This window comes from Lampetra fluviatilis, chromosome 2 (assembly GCF_964198595.1).
Source record: "Lampetra fluviatilis chromosome 2, kcLamFluv1.1, whole genome shotgun sequence".
Classification (NCBI taxonomy): domain Eukaryota; kingdom Metazoa; phylum Chordata; class Hyperoartia; order Petromyzontiformes; family Petromyzontidae; genus Lampetra; species Lampetra fluviatilis.
This window is the reverse complement of record NC_136276.1, coordinates 22,867,368-22,891,563: the sequence shown is the minus strand read 5'-3', so window position 1 is coordinate 22,891,563 and position 24,196 is coordinate 22,867,368. Positions and strand designations below refer to the sequence as shown.

General features: G+C 51.3%; 1 protein-coding gene and 1 pseudogene across 3 annotated transcripts in view; both read right to left on the bottom strand.

Moving 5' to 3' along the window:
* The window catches only part of LOC144944304 (rab11 family-interacting protein 2-like), a 38,125-nt pseudogene extending 16,399 nt beyond the window's left edge, over nucleotides 1-21,726 (bottom strand). Inside the window, exons 1-2 of the transcript XR_013639574.1 lie at nucleotides 21,544-21,726; nucleotides 21,256-21,487 (exon numbers count right to left, since the gene is read on the bottom strand). The product of XR_013639574.1 is annotated as a rab11 family-interacting protein 2-like (transcript). The remainder of the gene's footprint in view (nucleotides 1-21,255; nucleotides 21,488-21,543) is intronic.
* On the bottom strand, nucleotides 12,087-16,654 carry LOC144938156 (uncharacterized). Of its 2 annotated transcripts, none has more exons than XM_078865896.1 (2): nucleotides 16,155-16,654; nucleotides 12,087-12,358 (listed from the first exon to the last, which is right to left on the bottom strand). In XM_078865896.1, the coding sequence occupies exons 1-2, from the start codon at nucleotides 16,638-16,640 to the stop codon at nucleotides 12,323-12,325; spliced, it is 522 nt and encodes a 173-aa protein (XP_078722022.1). In that variant the 5' UTR covers nucleotides 16,641-16,654; the 3' UTR covers nucleotides 12,087-12,322. The 2 variants fall into 2 exon arrangements, with proteins under 2 accessions (XP_078722022.1, XP_078722032.1); XM_078865906.1 differs by having other exon boundaries at nucleotides 12,087-12,337.
* Nucleotides 21,727-24,196: the final 2,470 nt, after the last annotated feature.

Here is a 24,196-nt window from a genome sequence, read left to right as displayed (position 1 = left end):
TTCCATCTAAACTTTATTCTCTTACATCACACGCGTCTATACCGTACTATATACTGCCATAGACAAACCCAACATTAAATTACATACTGTATTGCTATAAACCACCCTATACCTTATACATTTTAATATAACACTATGTATTATTCTACCCACCCTAATGTGTATCGAAATGGTTTATTACGTCCTTCCAGTGATTGCTAAGCCAGAATCCATCTTCTCGGTTAAATTGTCTCTGTGTTTGTATATGTGGATCGCCTCATGAACGAATCTCTCATGATAGCCAGATGGCTTGCAGAGAACCTCTGTCTTGGAGAAGTCAATGTCATGTGAGCCCACTGAGTTGTAACAGTGATCTGCCACGGCTGAGGTGTTTGTCCTACCGTGTTTCAGGTCAGCTTTATGTTCACGGATGCGGTCCGAGACATGTCGTTTGGTTTCCCCAATGTAACTGCTACCACAGAGGCAACTTAGTTTGTAGACACCAGGGTACTGTATGTCTGGAACCACATCTTTTACAGATGGTACCAGATCACGGATTTTATGTACTGTGTTGAATCGGACCTGGATCTTGTGTTTAATCAGGATTTTGGAGATCTTTTTTGTGACCCCAGCAATGTAGGGTAAGGTGATGGTCTTGAAAGGCTCCTCAACAGGATCCTTCTTGATGGTTGGAGTGATGGCTTTGCGGATTGTGTAGTCGGAGTAACCATTAGCCTTAAGAGCTTGGCGTACGTGTTTGAGTTCACTGGAAATGTGTTCATGGTCGGAGATGCATTGGGCTCTATGATATAGAGTCTTGATGAGGGAATTCTTCTGGGATGGATGGTGGTGGGAATCCGGTTTTAGATAAGCATCCGTATGGGTGGTTTTCCTGTAGACAGAGTGGCTCATTGAACCATCAGGTCTCCTTTTGATTAGGACATCCAAAAAGGGTAGCTTGCCATCATTTTCGACTTCCATGGTGAATCTGATGGCTGGGTGGATGGAATTGATGTGGTCGAGAAATTGGTCTAGAGCAGGCCGGCCATGTGGCCAGATGACAAAAGTGTCGTCTACGTACCTCTTCCATAAGGTCGGGCGTAGAGTGGCAGTCTGGATGGCGTCCGTCTCAAATTTCTCCATGAAGATGTTGGCTACAACCGGAGATAGGGGGGAGCCTGACACCATCGCAATCATTGAAGACTTGGTTCATCAAGGACTGAATGATGGGATACCCCCCCTGGTGAGACACTGCTTAACCAATACATACTTCACCTGGAATGGAACCTTCTACAAGCAAATTGAGGGCACCCCAATGGGCTCCCCCCTATCTCCGGTTGTAGCCAACATCTTCATGGAGAAATTTGAGACGGACGCCATCCAGACTGCCACTCTACGCCCGACCTTATGGAAGAGGTACGTAGACGACACTTTTGTCATCTGGCCACATGGCCGGCCTGCTCTAGACCAATTTCTCGACCACATCAATTCCATCCACCCAGCCATCAGATTCACCATGGAAGTCGAAAATGATGGCAAGCTACCCTTTTTGGATGTCCTAATCAAAAGGAGACCTGATGGTTCAATGAGCCACTCTGTCTACAGGAAAACCACCCATACGGATGCTTATCTAAAACCGGATTCCCACCACCATCCATCCCAGAAGAATTCCCTCATCAAGACTCTATATCATATAGCCCAATGCATCTCCGACCATGAACACATTTCCAGTGAACTCAAACATGTACGCCAAGCTCTTAAGGCTAATGGTTACTCCGACTACACAATCCGCAAAGCCATCACTCCAACCATCAAGAAGGATCCTGTTGAGGAGCCTTTCAAGACCATCACCTTACCCTACATTGCTGGGGTCACAAAAAAGATCTCCAAAATCCTGATTAAACACAAGATCCAGGTCCGATTCAACACAGTACATAAAATCCGTGATCTGGTTCCGTCTGTAAAAGATGTGGTTCCAGACATACAGTACCCTGGTGTCTACAAACTAAGTTGCCTCTGTGGTAGCAGTTACATTGGGGAAACCAAACGACATGTCTCGGACCGCATCCGTGAACATAAAGCTGACCTGAAACACGGTAGGACAAACACCTCAGCCGTGGCAGATCACTGTTACAACTCAGTGGGCTCACATGACATTGACTTCTCCAAGACAGAGGTTCTCTGCAAGCCATCTGGCTATCATGAGAGATTCGTTCATGAGGCGATCCACATATACAAACACAGAGACAAATTTAACCGAGAAGATGGATTCTGGCTTAGCAATCACTGGAAGGACGTAATAAACCATTTCGATACACATTAGGGTGGGTAGAATAAAACATAGTGTTATATTAAAATGTATAAGGTATAGGGTGGTTTATAGCAATACAGTATGTAATTTAATGTTGGGTTTGTCTATGGCAGTATATAGTACGGTATAGACGCGTGTGATGTAAGAGAATAAAGTTTAGATGGAAGCATATTATATAATTTTTTACAACGTAGAATTTTGTATGTATTACTTACTGTTAGTAACTCAGCTTATTGTAGAATATAGTAAGTATACTGATGATGCTATGTAGTTTATACTTTAGTTTGTTATGCAGTTTATACTTTAGTTTTTTACGTGGTGGTTTAGTAACTGCAGCTACATACTATTAACATTCCTTTCCTTTGTTAATGCTACCCCCCCCCCCCCTTTGATGCTGCTAATCCTGCATAATGCACGGGCATAGTATTGATTTGGAACCCCCCCAGCCCACCTCCTACGCATTTTCCATATGCTGAATTCCTCTTGATATGCAAATTATTTTGTCTAGGCGCTCTTCTTCCCACCTCCCCCCCTCTAACCCTGCTTAAATATACGCTCCAAGCTTGGTGGTGTTTCATTCTTCGCCTGAGGACGGCTGCTTGCGTTGTGGCCGAAACGTCGTTTGAATTGTTTTATTATGTTTTATTTTTATTATTTTATTACTTCCCTTCTACGTGACTTTACCGAAAGAACCAAGAAGATAAATGATAGCTACTCCAGTTTCTTCCTATGTGCCACTCGTTAATGGATATTGAGCCAAACGTCCCAAAGCAGGGCCCTCCTGAAATAGCCTTGAGACTCGGCGGGGCTTTTCTGGGTGAATAGAGGGCATTACAGTAAGTCCTTTTTTGAACACGGGATGAGGTGCATTCGTCCTGAAAAGTACCACGTTAAGCGAAAACCGAGTGAAGCGAGGAATTATCGAGTTACTGAAGCACATTTGCATTGCAAACTCAGCCTACAGTCATCCCATGACAGGAACCGAGATGAGGGTACGCTGCCGCCTTACTGTATCATTCCACGTATTGTATCACTCCACTCAGCCGCGCAGCTCAAGAAAGTAGCTCATCGTCAACCACTCATAAACCGCGTTATAACGGTGCACGTTCCGCGTTACCAATAGAACTGCGTTATAGCGAAAACATGTTGTATGAAAATGCGTCAACCGATGACTTATAATGTATATACATGGAACAGACTTTATAAAAAATATATTCTTCATACTTGTTTACGTGGGGTTGCGATCCTGAAAATGTCCACGTAAAATGAATTCGCGATAAACGTAAGGAATAACGGTCAAGGTGGGGATGCCGTTCCAGCCCATAGTCTTATTATTGTTCATTTGACAGTACACTGTTTTAGAAGTTTATTTTTACGTATGTATGTTGAACTTTTTCAAATATTGTGTGTTTATAGATTATTTCTATGAATACACGATGTGTGACAGTCATCTAAATATGAAGTGAGTGAGAGGGAAAAGATGAGGGAGTGAAATGACGTTACGCAAGCAACTGTACTACAATACCAGTACCACAGGACTACAGCACCAACTTCCAGCATCACAGAAAGCTGCCATAACGCGAGACTTGTGTTATAGCGAGTAGTGCATCATGCGCTAGACTCACATAGCGAGTAGTCCATTACCCACTAGACTCGCGTTATAGCGAGCAGTCCATCATGAGCTAGACTCGCGTTATAGCGAGTAGTCCGTCACGCACTACAATTGCGTTATAGTGAGTAGTCCGTCACACACTAGACTCGAGTTATAGCGAGTAGTCCATCATGCGCTAGACTCGCATTATAGAGAGTAGTCCATCACGTACTAGACTCACGTTATAGCGAGTAGTCCCTCACCTGTTAGACTCGCGTTATAGCGAGTAGTCTGTCACGCACTAGACTGGCATAGCGAACAATCCGTCATACCCGAGACTCGTGTTATAGCGATTAGAACGTGACACCCTAGACTTGCGCTATAGTGAGTAGTCAGAAACGCGCTAAATTCGCGTTATAGCGAGTAGTCCATCATGCGCTAAACTTGCATTATAGCGAGTAGTCCATCACGCCCTTGACTGGTGTTATAGCGAGTATTCCGCCATGCCCTAGACTCGTGTTATAACGAGTAGACCGTCACACACTAGACTTGCACTATAATGAGTAGTGGGAATCGCGCAAGATTCGCGTTATAACGAGTAGTCCGTCACGTGCTAGAATCATGTTATAGCGAGTAGTCCGTCATGTGCTAGACTCACGTTATAGCGAGTAGTCCATCACGTGCTAGACTTGCGTTATTGTGAATAATCCGTCATGCCCTAGACTCGTATTATCGCGAGTAGACTGTCACATTGTAGACTCACATTATAGCGAGTAGTTCATCACCCATTAGACTTACGTTATAGTGAGTAGTCCTTCATATGCTAGACTGGTGTTATAGTAAGTAATCCGTCACCCGCTAGACTCGCGTTATAGCGAGTAGTCCGTCACGCGCTAGACTCGAGTTATAGCGAATAGTCCATCACGTGCTAGACTTGCGTTATTGTGAGTAGTCCGTCACCCGCTCGACTCGCGTTATAGCGAGTAGTCCGTCAATGTGCTAGAATTGCACTACAGCAAATAGTCCGTCACGCAGTAGACTCGCCTTATAGCAATTATTCTGTCACACGCTAGAGTGAGTAGTTCATCACGTGCTAGACTGGCATTATAGTGAATAATCCGTCATGCCCTAGACTCGTATTATCGCGAGTAGACCGTCACATTGTAGACACATAGCGAGTAGTTAATCACCCATTAGACTTACATTATAGGGAGTAGTCCTTCATATGCTAGACTTGCATTATAGTAATACGTCACCCGCTAGACTCGCGTTATAGCGAGTAGTCCGTCACGCGCTAGACTGGCATCATAGCGAATAATCCGTCATGCCCTAGACTCGTGTTATAGCGATTAGACCGCCACACCCGAGACTTGCGCTATAGTGAGTAGTTGGAAACGCGCTAGACTTGAGCTATAGCGAGTAGTCCGTCATGCACTAGACTTGCATTATAGCGAGTAATCGGTCACCCGCTAGACTCGCGTTATAGCGAGTCATCTGTCACGCGCTTAACTTGCGTTATAGCGAGTAATCCCCCACACCATTGACTCGTGTTATAGAGAGTAGTTGGTCATGCGCTAGATTCACGTTATAGAAAGTAGTCGGTAACGTGCTAAACTCGAGTTTTAGAGAGTCGTCCGTCACGCGCTAGACTGGCGTTTTCTCGAGTATTCTGTCACACGCTAGACTTGCGATATAGCGAGTAGTCCATCACGTGCTGGACTCACATTATAGCGGGTAATTCATCACCCATTAGACTTTTGTTATGATGAGTAGTCCATCATAGCTAGACTGGTGTTATAGCGAGTAATTTATCACGTGCTAGACTTGCGATATAGCGAGTAGTCCATCACGGACTAGACTCACGTTATAGCAATGAGTCTATCAGGTGCTAGACTAGCGTTATAGCGAGTGATCCATCACACGTGAGACCTGTTTATAGCGAGTATTCCCTCACACCCTAGACTTATGTTATCGCGAGTCGTCCATGACATGGTAGACTTATTTTATAGCGAGTAGTCGACCACACACTAAACTGGCGTTAAAGCGAGTAATCTGTCATGCCCTAGACTTGATTATAGCAAGTAATCCGTCATACCCTAGACTTGGTTATCGCGAGTAATCTGTCACATCCTAGACTCGTGTTATAGTGAACAGTCTATCATGCTCTAGACTTGCGTTACAGCGAATAGTCCGTTACAGGCTAGACTCGAGTTATAGCGGGCAGTCCATCATGCTCTAGACTCGTGTTATAGCGAGTAGTCCATCATGTGCTAGGCTCGCGTTGTGGCGAGTAGTCTGTCACCCGCTAGACTCACGTTATAGCGAATAGTTCGTCACACCCTAGACTCGGGTTATAGTAAGTAGTCCGTCACATGATAGACTTATGTTGTAGTGAGTAGTCCATCATGCGCTAGATTCGCGTTACAGAGATTATTTGGTAACGCTCTAGACTCGCGTTATCGCGAGTAATCCATCATGCCCCTGACTGACGTTATAGTGAGTAGTCCGTCACACTGTAGACTTACGTCTAGCGAGTAGTCCGTCACATCCTAGACTCGTTTTATAGCGAGTAGTCCGTCACTTGGTAGACTCGAGTTATAGCGTAGAGTCCATCCCCCGCTAGACTTGTGTTATAGTGAGTAGCCCGTCACATGGTAGACTTATGTTGTAGTGAGTAGTTCATCACGCGCTAGACTTGTGTTATAGTGAGTAGTTCAACACATGTTAACCTGGAGTTATAGCGAGTAATCCGTCACGTCCTAGATTCGTATTATAGCGAGAAGACCGTTACGTGCTGGAATTGCTTAATAGTGAATAGTCCGTCCCTTGATAGACTTGCGTTATAGTACGTAGTCCGTCACATGCTAGACTAGTGTTATAGCGAGTAATCCGTCATGCCCTAGACTTAGTTATAGTGAGTAATCCATCACGCCCCAGACTTGCGCTATAGCGAGTAGTCTGTCATGCACTAGACTCACGTTAGAGCGAGTAGTCCGTCACACCCTAGACTTGCGCTATCGCGAGTGGTCTGTCACGTGCTAGACTCGCATTGTAGAGAGTAGTCCAACACCCTCTAGACTCGCGTTATAATGAGCAGTCTGTCACACCCGAGACTTGGTTATAGTAAGTAATCCATCATCCTCCAGCCTTACGTTATAGTGAGTAATCCGACATGCCCTAGACTCGCGTTATAGCGAGTAGTGCATCACGTGCTATACTCGTGTTATAGCTAGTAGTCCATCACGCGCTAGACTTGCGTTATAGTGAGTGGCTCCTAACACGCTAGACTCGAGTTATAGCAAGTAGTCTATCATAAGCTAGACTCGAGTTATAGCAAGTAGTCCGGCACAGGGTAGACTTACATCATAGCGAGTAGTCCGTCATACGCTAGACTGGCATTATAGCGAGTAATCTGCCATGCCGTAGACTCATATTATAGTGAGTAGTCCGTCACGTGCAAGACTCACGTTATAGCAAGTAATCCGTCATGCCCTAGATTTATGTTATAGCGACTCGAACGTCACACGCGAGACTGGCGTTATAGCGAGTAATCCGCCATACCCCAGACTGAGGTTATAGGGAGTAGTCCATCACACTGTAAAATTACGTCTAGCGAGTAGTCCGTCACACGCTAGACTGGCTTTATAGTGAGTAGTCCGTCACATGGTCGACTCGAGTTATAGCGAGTAGTCCGTCACATGGTAGACTTACGCTGTAGTGAGTAGTCCATCACGCCCTAGACTCGCGTTGTAGCGAGTAGTCCTCCACCCGCCAGACTCACGTTATAGCGAGTAATGCGCCATGCCCTAGACTCGAGTTATAGCAAGCAGTCCATCACCCAATAGACTTGTGTTATAGCAAGTAGTCCATCACATGGTAGACTTAAGTTGTAGTGAGTAGTCCATCACGCACTAGACTCGCGTTACAGCGAGTAGTCGGTAATGCGCTAGACTTGCGTTAAAGCGAATAGTCCGTTACACGCGAGACTCGAGTTATAGGGGGCAGTCCATCATGCGCGAGACTCGTGTTATAGCGAGTAGCCTGTCACGTGCAAGACTCGCGTTGTAGCGAGTAGTCCTTCACCCGCTAGACTCGCATTATAACAAATAGTTCGTCACACCCTAGACTCGGGTTATAGCGAGTAGTCCGTCACATGATAGACTCGCGTTACAGCGAGTAGTCGGTAACGCGCTAGACTCGCGTTATAGCGAGTAATCCGTCATGCCCTAGATTTATGTTATAGCGACTCGAACATCACACGCTAGACTGGCTTTATAGTGAGTAATCCGCCATGCCCCAGACTGACGTTATAGTGAGTAGTCCATCACACTGTAGACTTACGTCTAGCGAGTAGTCCGTCACATGCTAGACTCGTTTTTATAGCGAGTAGTCCGTCACATGGTAGACTCCAGTTATAGTGAGCACTCCATCACCCGCTAGACTTGTGTTATAATGAGTAGTTCAACACGTGTTAGCCTGGAGTTATCGCGAGTAATCCGTCACGTGCTAGACTCGCGTTATAGTGAGCATTCCGTCACACGCTAGACTCGCATTTTAGGAGTCATCCATCACGCGCTAGACTCGTGTTATAGCCAATAGTGGATCACGCTCTAGATTCACGTTATCGCAAGTAATCCGTTACGCCCTAGACTCGTGTTATAGAGAGTAGACCATCACAAAGTAGGCTCACGTTATAGCGAGCAGTCCGTCACGCGCTACATTTCGATATAGCGAGTAGTCCATCATGGACTAGACTCACGTTATAGCAAGAAGTCCATCAGGTGCTAGACTAGTGTTATAGCAAGTAATCCGTCACGCGTGAGACCTGGTTTTAGGGAGTATTCCCTCACACCCTAGACTTACGTTACAGCGAGTCGTCCGTGACATGGTAGACTTACTTTATAGCGAGTAGTCGACCACACACTACACTAGCGTTAAAGCGAATAATCCGTCATGCCCTAGACTTGGTTATAGCGAGTAATCCGTCATGCCCTAGACTTGGTTATCGCGAGTAATCTGTCACACCCTAGACTCATGTTATAGCGAATAGTCCGTTACAGGCTAGACTCGAGTTATAGCGAGTAACCCGTCATGCCCTAGATTTATGTTATAACGACTAGAATGTCACACGCTAGACTGGCGTTATAGCGAGTAATCCGCCATGCCCCAGACTGACGTTATAGTGAGTAGTCCATCACCCTGTAGACTTACGTCTAGCGAGTAGTCCGTCACACGCTAGACTGGCTTTTTAGCGAGTAATCCACCATGCCCTAGACTCGCGTTGTAGCGAGTAGTCCATCACCCTCTAGACTCGTGTTATAGCGAGTAGTCCGTCACATCCTAGACTTGTTTTATGCCGAGTAGTCCGTCACATGGTAGACTTACGTTGTAGTGAGTAGTCCATCACGCGCTAGACTTGCGTTATAGTGAGTATCTTCTTGGTTCTTTCGGTAAAGTCACGTAGAAGGGAAGTAATAAAATAATAAAAATAAAACATAATAAAACAATTCTCACGACGTTTCGGCTACAACGCAAGCAGCCGTCTTCAGGTGAAGAATGAGACACTGCCAAGCTAGGAGCTTATATATAAGCTGAGTTGGAGGTGGAAGAAGAAGAGAGCCTTAACAAAAGAATGTGCATATCAAGAGGAATTTAGCATATTCATGGGAAATGCGTAGGAGGTGGGCGGGGGGGTTTCAAAGTCATATTATGCCCATGCATTATGCAGGATCAGCAGCACCAAAGGGAGGGGGGGTAGCATTAATAAAGGGAGGGCATGTTAATAGTATGTAGAAGCAATGAAGCATGTGAATGGGAAAACGGTGGCAGGAGATCCGCAGCGGAGCAAATAATGCATTCCCTGTGGAGAACACAAGATACACAGTTAATGCCAGTGAGTGGACTGCGGTCTGAAAGTCACCATAAACGTGAACAACAATCAGTTAAGATTCGAAGTGGTTTATTACATCCTTCCAATGATTGCTGAGCCAGAATCCATCTTCTCGGTTGAAATTGTCTCTGTGTTTGTATATGTGGATCGCCTCATGAACGAATCTCTCATGGTAGCCAGATGGCTTGCAGATAACCTCTGTCTTGGAGAAGTCAATGTCATGTGAACCCACTGAATTGTAACAGTGATCTGCCACGGCTGAGGTGTTTGTCCTACCGTGTTTCAGGTCAGCTTTATGTTCACGGATGCGGTCCGAGACATGTCGTTTGGTTTCTCCAATGTAACTGCTACCACAGAGGCAACTTAGTTTGTAGACGCCAGGGTACTGTATGTCTGGAACCACGTCTTTTACAGACGGAACCAGATCACGGATTTTATGTACTGTGTTGAATCGTACCTGAATCTTGTGTTTAATCAGGATTTTGGAGATCTTTTTTGTGACCCCAGCAATGTAGGGTAAGGTGATGGTTTTGAGTAGTTCAACACGTGTTAACCTGGAGTTATAGCGAGTAATCCGTCACGTGCTAGACTCGTGTTATAGTGAGTAGTCCTTTAGGGGCTAGACTGGCCTTAAAGGGAGTAATCCGACAGGCCATCGACCCGCGTTATAGCGAGTAATCCGTTACACCCTGGATTCGTTTTATAGCGAGTAGACCGTCACACGCTGGAATTGCTTCATAGTGAGTAGTCCGTCACTCGATAGACTTGCGTTATAGTAAGTAGTCCGTCACATGCTCGACTAGTGTTATAGCGAGTAATCCGTCATGCCCTAGACTTAGTCATAGTGAGTAATCTATCACACCCCAGATTTGCTCTATTGCGAGTAGTCTGTCATGCGCTAGACTCGCGTTATAGTGAGTAGTCCTTCACACGCTAGACTGGAGTTATAGCGAGTAGTCTGTCACACGCTAGAATCGAGTTACAGCGAGTAATCCGACATGCCCTAAACTCACGTTATACCGAGTAGTCCATCACACCCTAGATTCATGTTATTGTGAGTAGTCCCATCACATGGTAGACTATGTTATAGTGAGTAATCCGTCACGCACTAGATTAATGTTCTAGCGAGTAGTCCGTCACACCCTAGATTCGTGTTATAGCGAGTAGTCTATCACGCGCTAGACTTGCGTTATTGCGAGTAGTCTGTCATGCGCTAGACTCGCATTATAGCGAGTAGTCCGTCATGTGCTAGACTAGCGATATAGCGAGTAATCCGTCACGGGCTAGACTTGGTTATAGTGAGTAATCCGTCATGCCCCAGACTCGCGTTATAGCAAGTAGTCCGTCATATGGTAGACTGGCGTCATAGCGAGTAGTCCATCATATGGTAGACTGGCGTTATAGCAAGTAATCCGCCATGCCCTAGAATCACATCATAGCAAGTCGTCCATCACGAGGTAGACTCGCGTCATAGCGAATAGTCGTAATTGTGCTAGATTCGGGTTATAGCTAGTAGTCCGTCACATGCAAGACTCTCGTTATATCAAGTAGTCCATCACGTGCCAGACTCGCGTTGTAGCGAGTAGTCCTTCACACCCTAGACTCGTGTTATAGCGAGTAGTTTGTCACATGTGTAACAGGTTCCGGAGACACTTGTAGAGGTAACTTCTTTATTACAATACAACACTCCAACAGTCCAACAGTCCTGATACTCTGTTACAGCCTAGGTACACAGCCTAGCTACACAGCCTAGATACTCTACTCTGGCTACGCTCCGGAACTCGCCCTCACAAGGTCGTAGAGTTGGGAGTTCCAGAGTCCCAGCGCTGGCTCTCACAGCATCCCAGGGTCTTCAGATGGCTGGTCGTGGGTCTTGGGTCTTGAGTTACAACTGGGCCCCGATCGTCCAGGGAGCTCTCCTTTTATGCCTGGTACAACGAGGGGTGGGGCCGTGTGCGCCCCCAGATATCCCACAGAGCACACACAGCCCCCCCCTTTGGCGGCGCCAAGGGGATTAAGCGTCTGGACCCCCTGGGAACTCAACGCCTGGCGCCCAGAGGCTTAAGCGTCTGGACCCACCTGGGAACCCAGAGCCCCCAGCAGCCCCTCCCTTCTTATGTCACTACATTACCCCCCTCTATGTAGCCTCCAGCCGACCCGGCTGTCAAAAAAAAATACAATTGTACAAGAAATTATTTGTTAACCATCAGAATGAGTGTGTGACAAATCAAGAAAAAAAAATGGGAAGAAAGCGCCTCTCCCCCTCCTGTGGTCACCGATGCAGAACAACACTGTATAAACACATATATGCAGGATGAACGCACGCCCCAATCGCCCACTATACATGATGGAAAGGTGAGTGGCGTCGCGTTGGGACGAGAGTTCGTGGGCGGGGGGCATGAAAATCGTTTGAGTTTTGAGCGAGTCCGAGTGGCAGGTCCATCGGTCGCGACGGAGGCGGGAGGGGACCGACGACCCGCTGTTGCGCTTGTGTCCTGGGTCGCTGATCCCGCGGGCAAGCTTGTTCCCGCTGGGTCGGCCGTGGCGGATTTCATTCCCAAGGCACCTGAGGGCGGGGCAGCGGGACCTGCCCGAGAGTTAGAAGCAGCATCATCGCGGCGTGACTCGTCAGACATGTCGCGCTCTCGGCCCCGGAGATGTGAAGGAGGTGTGTAGGGTTGAATGTAAGGTTTTAGACGTGACGGGTGCACGAACCAACGTCGCTTGCCATGCTGGATCCTGACACACTGCGGGCGGAGAACGCGAATAATAACAACTGGCCCTCTCCAAGGCTTAAGCAGTTTTGAGGAAGTAGCCAATGGTACCTGCGGGCAGTGGAGCCAGGCGCGGTCCCCTTCTACCCAAACGTGGCGGGATGTGCGGAGATTCCGCAACCGCTCGTTGGCAAGCTGACGGGCTTCTGAGTTATTTTGAGCAGCCTCCCGGGCATCTACGAGACGACGCACATTAGCACGGATGTGGTCGGCAATCTTAGCCTTAGGTGCGGGCTGTTTAATGTGCAATTGTACGTCGATTGGGGGGCAAACTTCCCTACCATACATAAGATAGAATGGCGAGTACCCCGTGGCAGCATGGGGCGCCATTCTATAGGCAGCCAAGACACCAGGTATGTGGAGATCCCAATCAGTCTGTGACTCAGACACCTGGTGGCTTAGCATGGAGGTAAGTGTCCTATGTAATCGCTCGACCATACCGTCAGTCTGGGGGTGATATGGCGAGGTGCGAATTTTGTGTGTCCCTAGCAGGTTGCACACATCCCGCAACAGGGTGGAAGAGAAATTTTTCCCTTGGTCGGTCAGCAGGCGTTCGGGAGCACCCTTGTCCAGGACGTAGCCCTGGAAAAAGGCCTCCGTAATGGCTGCTGCAGACTGTTTGGGGAGTGGCCAGGCCATGGCCCATCGGGTAAAATATTCGACCCCAACCAAAAGGTACTTATTACCCCGAGGAGTAGCGGGAAACGGACCCAAAATATCCAATGCGACGATCTCATTGACCCGGGAAACTTTAATGAATTGGAGCGGCGGGCAGGACGGCCTAGCAGGTGGTTTCCGCCGTGCACATTCTGTGCAACCTTGCACAAGGTCAGCCACATCGTTTGCCATGCCCGGCCAGAAAAATTCCAATTGGATTTTAGCTAGTGTTTTCTGAACACCCAAGTGCAAGAGGCGACTGTGGGTTTCCCACACAAGTCGCCCCCGCAGGGAGGTGGGCACCACCAATGTGTGGGATTGGGACCCCCCATCCCAATGCATGAGGACGCCTTCCCGGATGACATATGATACGGGGCCCCCCTGCCCCCTGTGACCCTCGGCATCCCTAGCGCGGCGTCTCAATTTGAGGAGGGAGACGTCTTCCATCTGAAGACGTCCCCAGTCATCCAACCCGAGGCCCAGCAATGCGTCCTGCGGAACTTGCGTGGAGGGAGCCCCGTGGTCCCCGACCCCATCCCCGGCCGCGGCCGCAAGGGATGGGGGCGGTACCCCGTCAGGCTGCCTACAACGCCCCGCACCCAAAAAACAAGCACAGCGCCCATTGTTCGGCAGTCGCGACAACCCGTCGGCGTTCCCGTGTTGAATCCCCTTGCGGTAAATGACAGTGAACGCAAAGTCCTGGAGGATCTCGAGCCAACGCGAGAGCTGTCCAGATGGTTGGTCCACTCGCAAGGCTTATTGTAGCGCCGCGTGGTCGGAGCGTACTGTGAAATGCCTGCCATACACGTATGGCCTGTACTGCTTTATGAAAAAAACGATAGCAAGCAATTCGCGGCACGTCACGCAGTAACGTTGCTCCGCGGGCGACAGCACCCTGCTGCCATAGGCGACGACGCGCTCCACTCCATTGACAATTTGCGACAGCACCCCTCCAATTCCGGTGTTGCTGGCGTCTGTATCCAGAATGAACGGAGTGGTAAAATCTGGATAAGACAGGGTAGGAGCATCGACCAGTGCTTTTCGGACGGCATTGAACGATGCCTGTTCTAACTCTCCCCAGCGGAATTTGACCCCTTTGGCCGTTAATCCGTGGAGGGGCTTCGCAATAGATGCGAATCCCGCAACAAATCGTCGATAATATGAGGCGAAGCCGATAAAACTCCGCACCTCCCCAACAGAGGTAGGAGTTGGCCATGAGCGCACGCAATTTGTCTTTTCGGGGTCCGTGGCAATTCCCGAGCGGCTGACAATATGGCCCAAATAATGAACCGAATCCCTCATGAGGTGGCACTTTTGCGGTTTGAATTTGAGGTTAGCCGCTCGCATTTTAAGGAAAACTGCCTTCAATCGCGTGAGGTGTTCATCAAAAGTTTTGCTGAACACGATTACATCGTCGAGGTAGATTAGGCAAGAATCCCACTGGAGCCCAGCGAGGACCAGCTCCATCAGGCGCTGGAACGTCGTCGGGGCCGAGTGAAGACCCATGGGAAGTCTGTTGAATTGGAACAGTCCCTGCGGCGTGCGAAAGGCCGTCTTTGGTTTGGATGCGTCATCAAGGGGTAGCTGCCAAAACCCCGAGAGGAGATCCAAGGAGGAGAAGTAATGCACACCTGCTAAGGCATCGAGCGACTCGTCCATCCTGGGAAGCGGGTAGGCGTCGGCCACAGCAATCTTATTAAGTTTCCTGAAGTCAACACAAAAGCGGAGGCTCCCGTCGTGCTTCTTAACAAGAACGATCGGCGCCCCCCATGGGCTATTTGATGGCGCAATGACATCGGCCGCCAACATATCGTTGACGGCCACCCGTACATGTTCCTTTTCGGCCGGGCTCAACCGGAATGGGTTTTGACGAATTGGAGCGGCATCACCCGTGTCGATGTGGTGGCTTAGCAATTTAGTGCAGCCAATGTCGAATTTGCTTTGACTGAAAACGTCGGCGAAATCGCTCAGCAGCGTGCGTAATTTAGCATGCTGTAATGGTGACAAATCGGCAGAAGTGGAGCAAAGCGCGTCGAGCCATCCTGTGTCAGGACCTGGCTTGGCAATGGAAGAGAACTCGCCCCCTACGTGACCCACGATCACATCTTCTGGCGGGGCTGGCGTCGCGTGAGCAAGCACCATTCCCTGACAGATAACGGCCGTTTCCAATCCCGCGTTAAGGACCTGGATAAAGGGGTCGTGGTCGCTTCGCACGAGCGTTTGTGCACACACGAGGTCCGACACCCGCTCAGCTGAACGCGAAGGCCCGATCACAGCACCCCCCATGAACGCGTCGTAATCAAGGGGTTTACGAAACCGGAGGGGAACTAACATCTGAGAGCCAGGAGGAATGTGAATTGTGCACGCCGCCAACGCCTGCACCGTCGTAGATGCGGAGTGCAACCGAGTGGGTGTGGGTAGGAAGGCCATGCGTCGGCCGGAGGGGAGCTCAATACACCCTTTGTTAATGAGAATTTTAATGGGCATCTTCCCCAAGAAATCTGTTCCGAGGAGGCACGGAACGGCGAGGGTTGATGAGACCAAAATGGGCCCAACTAATTGGACGTCAGCAATGCGGATCTGAGCATTGATCCGTCCGGTGATGCCCAACGAACCCCCATTTGCGGCATAGCATGGCACATCAACTGGCTGCAAGGGACGGCATATATCGGGCAAAATGTTATAAATTATGTCTGAAATGATGGTCGCCGACGCACCCGTATCGATCAACATACGAACATCAACGCCCTCGATGGAACCCACTACGGCAGAGGACCCTGCCGCAGCGGCAACGACCCTATGGGCCAACTCGGACCATTGACCCGGTCCGAGCGCCCGGTTGTTCAATGATGGGCCCGAATCCCCCTCCTCCGAAGCATGACCCCCCTGTGTGGTGTGAGGGTGCGTGCTTGTTGTAAGTGGGGGCCGAGAGTGCGAGGTGTCGTGACTCGCCTGGGTATGCCGAGGATACGGTGGTGGCCGAGGCGCCGGAGGTCCTGAAGTCCGGCGTCGGGGGACCCGGCAGCCGGACGCCACATGGCCCCGAAGGCCACAGTTGTGGCAGACGATGGACGCTCCGTCCTGGCGCGAGGTTGGCCGGTCCCGCTGGTGGTGATCTCGCTGGGATCGCCAGTTGGACGATCCGCGATTTTCTGTTGCTGCGAAGGCCTGATGAGGCCCCGAATGCACGTCATAGGCTTGTGCATCAGGTGGGCCTGCGCAGGCGGCGATGGTCGTGTCCTCATCGCAATGTAGGTGTGCTTGGATGCACCTGGCAGCACGTAGCGACGTGAAGTCGTCGTCGGCTGTCGGCATGGCAACTCGAAGCTGGCGGGCCAAGCTCATGAGCTTCTGCAGCACGAGTGACTCCACAGCGTCTTCATCCATGCGAGGGTAGGCAACCTTCGCCATGGCCAGCAGCGCGCTGCGGTACCCCATCGCCGACTCGGAGGCCTTCTTCCTCCTCGCATGGAAGCGGTGACGTGCTTCGGATGGGGGTCCATAAATCAGCCGCATCTGATGAAGGGCATCCGTGAGCGTGGCACGTTTCGCGCGTGGCACAGCAAGGAGTGCTGCGAGGGAGTCGTCGTCGAGCATGGCCGGGAGGCCCTGGAGCGCTTCATACTCCGACCAGCCGGACGTCTCTATAAGAGAGACGAACCGGCGTTCGAACGCTGCCCACTCACCCCCCTCTGAAGAAAATGCCTTGAGTGCCGGCAGGCGTTGGTGGACGTGAGCCAAGCTTTCGTTGCCTGGCAACCCGGCTGAAGCTGGCTTCGCGTTCGCAGCGCTGTCACTCGGCGGTGAGGGACGCAGCGCTGATGACGCGGCGTTGCTAGGTCGCAAACAGCTGTCACCCGGCGGTGAGGGACGCAGCGCTGATGACGCGGCGTTGCTTGGTTGCAACCAGCTGTCACCCGGCGGTGAGGGACGCAGCGCTGATGACGCGGCGTCATCGGGTTGGCCCACGCTGGGCCCGGAAGTGACGTCGCTCCCAGCGGCCACTGCTCCCCCCGCAGAAGTTACGACACACCCGGATGTATTTGCGGCGGGAACGGCCGCCATCTTTGTGTGGGAGCCGGCGGGATGGTGCGGCCGCTGCGCCTCCTCTCTCCCTGCTGTCTCCGCCTGTGAGCGACGCATGTCGTCCAGGATGGAGACGGTGGCGTGGAGCAGCTCGGTGAGGCGAAGCAGCGTTTCCTCCATTGCTGCTCCCGACGCTGGAGGAGGATCGGCAGGTATGGTGGACGACTGCTGAGCCGGCGGTGCAGCGTCGCTGTCGGCCCGAGTTGGCTGCCCCGTCGCCGCTTGCTCCTCAACATCGCCGTCAGGACTGAAGGTACGTGGCTTACTTCTTGTCTCAATTTCCACTTCTGACGCCAAATGTAACAGGTTCCGGAGACACTTGTAGAGGTAACTTCTTTATTACAATACAACACTCCAACAGTCCAACAGTCCTGATACTCTGTTACAGCCTAGGTACACAGCCTAGCTACACAGCCTAGATACTCTACTCTGGCTACGCTCCGGAACTCGCCCTCACAAGGTCGTAGAGTAGGGAGTTCCAGAGTCCCAGCGCTGGCTCTCACAGCATCCCAGGGTCTTCAGATGGCTGGTCGTGGGTCTTGGGTCTTGAGTTACAACTGGGCCCCGATCGTCCAGGGAGCTCTCCTTTTATGCCTGGTACAACGAGGGGTGGGGCCGTGTGCGCCCCCAGATATCCCACAGAGCACACACAGCCCCCCCCTTTGGCGGCGCCAAGGGGATTAAGCGTCTGGACCCCCTGGGAACTCAACGCCTGGCGCCCAGAGGCTTAAGCGTCTGGACCCACCTGGGAACCCAGAGCCCCCAGCAGCCCCTCCCTTCTTATGTCACTACACATGGTAGACTTACGTTGTAGTGAGTAGTCCATCACGCGCTAGACTCGCGTTGGAGCAAGTCGTCCGTCACGCGCTGGACTCGCGTCATAGCGAGTAGTCCGTCACTTGCTAGACTTGCGTTATAGTGAGTAGTACATCACGCGCTAGACTCGCATTATAGCGAGTAGTCCGTCACATGGTAGACTTACATTATAGTGATTAGTCCGTCATGCACTAGACTGGCGTTATAGCGAGTAGTCCATCATGCGCTAAACTTGCGTTAGAGCAGGTAGACCGTCACACACTAGACTTGCGCTATAGCGAGTAGTCTGTCATGCCCCAGACTGACATTATAGCAAGTAGTCCGTCATGCGCTAGACTTGCGTTATAGCGAGTAGTCCGTCACACGCTAGACTCACGTTATAACGAGTAGTCCATCACGTTCTAGACTCGCGCTATAGCGAGTAGTCTGTTACACTTTAGACTCGAGTTATAGCAAGCAGTCCGTCACGCGCTAGACTTGCGGTAGCGCGAGTAGTCCGTCACACCCGAGACTTGGTTATAGTGAGTAATCTGTCACGCCCCAGACTAATTTTATAGCGAGTAATCCGACATGCCTTAGATTCGTGTTATAGCAAGTAGACCATCACACGCTAGACTTGCGCTATAGCGAGTAGTCTGTCATGCGCTAAACTTGCGTTATATTGAGTAGTCCATTACACGCTAGACTCGCGTTATAGCGAGTAGTCCTTCACGCGCTAGACTGGCAATATAGCGAGTAGTCAGTTCCACCCTAGAATCGCGGAATATAAAAACACCGTTAAAGCGAAACTACGTCATGTAAACGCCATGAAATAAACTGGGGTTCACTGTATATGCATTGCACATACATGATTGTTTTTTCATGCTTGGTAACCCATGATAGCCATACACATACCTTTTGCGCGTGGAGCTCATTCCTCGTGCTGTGGAGATTGTATCGGGGTGAGACTAGGCGTGTCCTTGTGTGAACACGGCTGGCAAGGTCACACACACACATATAGAGACTTTTCACTCTCACGAAGGGGCCCAGACATTCCGGCATTGTTGGAGAGTAAAATAAACGCGTGTCTTGAACTGAGCAACGTCATTAAAAGAGCTTCAAAAAAGAGACAATGTTGGGACGGAATCCCAAAATGGAGCGGTGTGAGAGGGAAGACAGAAAGATAAGTGATGTGACCTTCAGTGTGGTAGGTGGGTGGGTGAGTGGATGAGTGAGTTGGTTAGTGAGTAGGAAAGTGAGTGGGTGGGTGAGTGAGTGGTTGAGTGAGTGGGTGAGTCGGTGAGTGAGTGGGTGAGTGGATGAGCGAGTGGATGGCTGAGTAGGTGAGTGGGTGGGTGGGTGAGTGGGTGGATGGGTGAGTACGTGGTTGAGTCAGTTTAACACGTAGGCTTTCGCGACCAATGTTATTAATAATCAACGTTTTTGGGTTTAGATCGCGTTATTTATAAATGTGTCGTAACCCTCCACCACCCGACACGGCCAATCAGTAAAAAAGTGTCACGTTGACAAAAGACAAATAGTTCACTGCTTTAGCCCACCGGTGTGTTGAAGCCACAACATTTACAATTTGAGTACGACGTTTCGCTGGTAATTGCATCCAGCATCATCGGGCAATTCGCCAGAATGGTGAGGTTCTGCTGTGTCAGAATGGTGATGTTCTGCTGTGTCTCCCTCTATATAAGAACGGGAGACACAGCAGAGCCTCACCATTCTGGCGAATTGCCCGATGATGCTGGATGCAATTACCAGCGAAACGTCGTACTCAAATTGTAAATGTTGTGGCTTCAACACACCGGTGGGCTAAAGCAGTGAACTATTTGTCTTTTGTCAACGTGACACTTTTTTACTGATTGGCCGTGTCGGGTGGTGGAGGGTTACGACACATTTATAAATAACGCGATCTAAACCCAAAAACGTGGTTGAGGGGTTGAGTGAGTGGGTGAATCGGTGAGTGAGTGGGTGAGTGGATGATCGAGTGGATGGCTAAGTGGGTGAGCGAGTGAATGAGTGAGTGGGTCAGTGAATGTGTTGTTGAACATAGCACGGGTGAGACGTAACAACAATATACGTACACACTTATTAACGCGCACGATCATTCCCAGAGGGGCCAAGCCAGGCTCGCTCGAGGACCGCGCGAGAGGGTGGTGTGGGGGCCTTTCAGCGACTCCTCGGGGTCGCCCGTGGAGTGGACGCGACTGCCAACGTGCAACGAGATGGCGGTGGCCGTGGGTTCCGGATAGCGGGGGCTCCCACGGAAACACGACGCCCCGGCGCGGTTGACAGAGCGACCGTCATTGTCCCATAGACTGAGTCCCCCCCCCCACACGCGGATGGGAGGAATAATCGAGTGACGTTTACGGCAACAGTAGCCCGTGGTAGGCATAGTAGCGACAGAAGAGCGACAAGGAGGTGTCTGACCGTCGACGGTGAGCGAGCGAGTGAATAATCGAGTGACGGATCATCGGCAATCATCCTGACTGCTGCTGCTTCTCAACTGGTGCAGCAGTCAGCTGCATTCCCCGAGATGTGACAGCAGCAACCGCAGGCGGATTCCCGCTGAATGCGCTAGAGGCTCGGGCGTAATGCGGAGTGAAGTCTGCGTGAGTGGCCGTTGTAGAGAGCTCGCTGCTGACAGTCGACGCTTTTTTTGTGGAATCTCCGAGTTCCCCGAGAGAGAGGGGGGGGGGAGACACGGTGAGAGGGAGACAGAGACACGGAGAGTTAGACAAGACACGGGGTAGAGACACAAAGAGGCGCAGACTGAACTTGTGCGTACAACGACACAGAGAGTCACGGGGAGAGTCACTGAGAGCGTCATGGAGAGAGGCACGGTGAGAGTAATGGAGAGAGACACCGAGAGTAGAGAGGCAAGGGGTCGCGAATACAAACACCATATTGGCCCCCACCACCCCCCAGGTACAACGCGGGGGTTCTGACACGCCCCCCCACCCCCCTGGCCTGGCAGGTGGCGCTCTGGGAGGTCGCGGCTCAGCCACTTCACACTCGGCCCTGGCGCCGCTGCCACAGGAGTGAGAGCCGCGACTCGAGGAGCCCAGGGCAAGCCGGAGAGCCATCACATCCTGGGCTCGAACTCAGCTTCTCCCAACCCCTCTGGGTGTACAGGCGCAGGCAGCGCTCGCTCGCTCCTCACCTGAGGAGCGGGCGGGGGGGGGGGGTCCGGCGCTTGGAGATGAAACTCCACGGAGCTCACGAGCGGTGACGAATTCCGGGCCCCTGGCGCTGGCCCCGAGTGGCGCGACGCTGCTGCGGGGGCTGCGTGCGGTGGCGGTGGTGACGACGGGGAGAGGAGGGCGAGGAGGCGGTCAGGGGGAGGAGGAGGAGGGGAGGAGGAGGTAGGGGAGAAGGAGGAGGGGAGGAGGTAGGGGAGGAGGAGGATGCTGCTGTTGCGTAGAGCGAGAAGAGGGTGGCAGAGCTGCCACCTCGGCGTGCGCCGGACGTATTCTCATCAACGCCACTGAGTGGATTCCTGCCGCTGCAGGAATGCGCGGCATTGTGGATATGTGGTGGGAGGGCCGGAGGGCGGGAGGGAGCGAGCTGGTATAAGCAGCCGTCTCCGCCTGCGTGGCTGACCTCGCAAATGCCGCATCGCAGCTCCGAGTTGAATCAACAGCGCCGCGTGACACGGGTGGCCGGCGTCTCTCTCTCTCGCTCCCTGGCAGCGCATCGGCACAGAGACAAAGACCCACCCCCGCCGTGTCGCCTTTAAGAGACTGTTATGGTAAGCGCTGTGTTAGCGGCACCTATGACAACCGACACGGAGCACAACAGCGGGTGAGGGGGGGGGGAGACCCCACGTCCGACCGCCTTTGTCTCCCCAGTGCTGATGTTTACTCATGGACTACACTGCACCAGGCGCTCGCTTTTAAGGCGGAGTCGACCTATGGGAGGGAAGGCAGGCGGCCGCAAGACCGGATCAGACATTCCTCACCCTGAGCGCGAATAGGACTCGAATATCGGCATTTTGTAGCGCAGTGCGTGCACTAAAAGCTGCGCCACCACTCCCCCCCTCCCACTGTGTGCGCGTTAACGCAGCGCGCACAGACCCCGAACGGGACTCGGCACACGCGGGGCGCCTTCTCGCTTCCCCGTCTGTTCTCTTTTTGTTGTTTTCCCCCTTGACTATTGCCGCAGATGGTGGCGGATGGGATCGCCGTAGGGAAAAGATAACTAAACTAAACACGTGTGGTTTTTATTTACCAGGTAAGGCCCCGCTGAGCTGTACAGCTCGTATTTCAGAAGCGACCACGTTATCACAAATGATAGGTCAACGAAGTGGCTTATCATCACGTAGAAATGTATAGCAACCGAATACTCTAAACGCTCACGGCCAACACCAATGACGATTATCTGAACCGGTGCTGGGCCTCCCTTAGGTCGACTCAGCCTCAAACGAGTACTTGATGAGGTGTGTAAACATCGTCACTTAGGAGACAAAGGCGACCGGGCGTGGTGCTGGCCACCTACCCCCTCGTGTGCCGTGTTGGCCTTCATAGGTTCTCGCTAACAGCACTTGCCTCAATAGTCCGTTAAGGCTATCCGGGGATATTTGTGGGTGAGTGTGATGGGTTAGTGTGGATCCATGTGAAAGATCTGGACAAAGTCCCATCGGTGAGCTCCTCCGGCAGGCAAGGCTGCGTTGGTTGGGTCATGTAGCCCACATGCCCAGCCACCGCATGCCTAAACAGCTTTTGTTCGGCCGGATAGAGGGGGCTAAACGGGCGCGGCACGGGATAGAGAAGAGTTGGAGTGATGTGGTACAAGAGGATGTGGAGCTGAGTGGACTTGCCGATGACTGGTACCAGCGGTGTCAAGATCGGCCTCTGTGCAGGCTCGTGAAGGACGCTGCTACTGGGCAGTTGGAGGCAGTCGCCCCACAGCAACAACGGAGGGCAGAGGAGCGACGCTCACAACAATGAGCGGAGCAAGTTGGCACAGTAGGAGGCACCGGTGGTGCATTGGTCAGTCATCTCAGTCAGTCGACCCGTGGCACCTGCGTCTGCCCCTGACCTGCCAGCGCCAGCGGGCGTTCGACACTTCACGTGGCCTCAACGTGCACATAGCCTGGTACAAGCGCCGTGGTGACGTCACCGCCACTTAGTGGCGAATGGCGTTTGTTGTTGGTGCATTGTCTCCGTGTTGCTCTGTGCGTCTTGTTGCTATGCCTGTCTCTCTGTGTCACTTCCTATTGTCCATTTCTTTGTCTGTGTCCCGATGTATATAGCTCCTTGTCTGTATGTTTGTCTCATTGTCTCTGTCTGTATTTAACGACAGCTGTATGCGTATCTTTGTCTCTCTGTGCTCTCGGCGTCAGTCTCCGTGTCTCTGTGAATGTTGAGTCGGCTCCATCTGAATAGCACCCCACTCGCTCCTCACCATTCTCGTCTGATCCTCATGCCCCCTTGCAGATGTTCGCCGATCAAATCCTGGTTAATACTGCAGGTGCACCGTAATAATAATATAAACTACAAAACACATTTTTTTTCTTTTACCAGGTAAGGCCCACTGAGCTATATAGCTATTTTTCAGAAGCGACCTGCCCACAAATAATAGCTCAACGAAGTAGCTTATAATCATGTGGAAATGAATAGCAGCCAAATACTCTCAACGTTTGTTTATAAATGTGGAGGGAAAACCAGAGGACCCAGAGAAAAATCCACGCGGCCGCGGGGAGAGAGGCATGCAAATTCCAAATACACGTGTCAGGGTCGGGATCGAACCCACGACCTCATGTATACCAGGCTAGGTGTTAACATCTCGCCAACGTAGCGCGTCGTCTGCCACTGTGTGCCATCCTCACACGGTCCAAATTTGCCAAATCCTAAAACTTACACCGCAAATTACTCAACTGAGACTCCACAGAATGTAGCAGACTCGTGCCCCCAGGACACCCATTGCAAACGAGGCTCTTCTTACCCTGTGCCTCTCTGAGTCCTCACCCTGGTTACATGGCGTCGACTAGGGAACCTGAATCCTCCCTCCGTGCCACGCTGCCCCCGCAAACCACACGCGTTGCGATCCTCTGCGATCGCTATCGTCGCGCTTCTCATTGCCCGTGCTACCCAGGGAAAACC

Bases quoted from the DNA above. Each gene is read 5' to 3' on its own strand.
- LOC144938156 (XM_078865896.1), bottom strand. From the start codon at position 16,640: ATGGGGTACCGCAGCGCGCTGCTGGCCATGGCGAAGGTTGCCTACCCT. The intron at 12,359-16,154 runs GCGAGTCACGAC...ACTCTCGGGCAG, and splicing joins CGTATCCTCGGCATACCCAG to GTCCCGCTGCCCCGCCCTCA.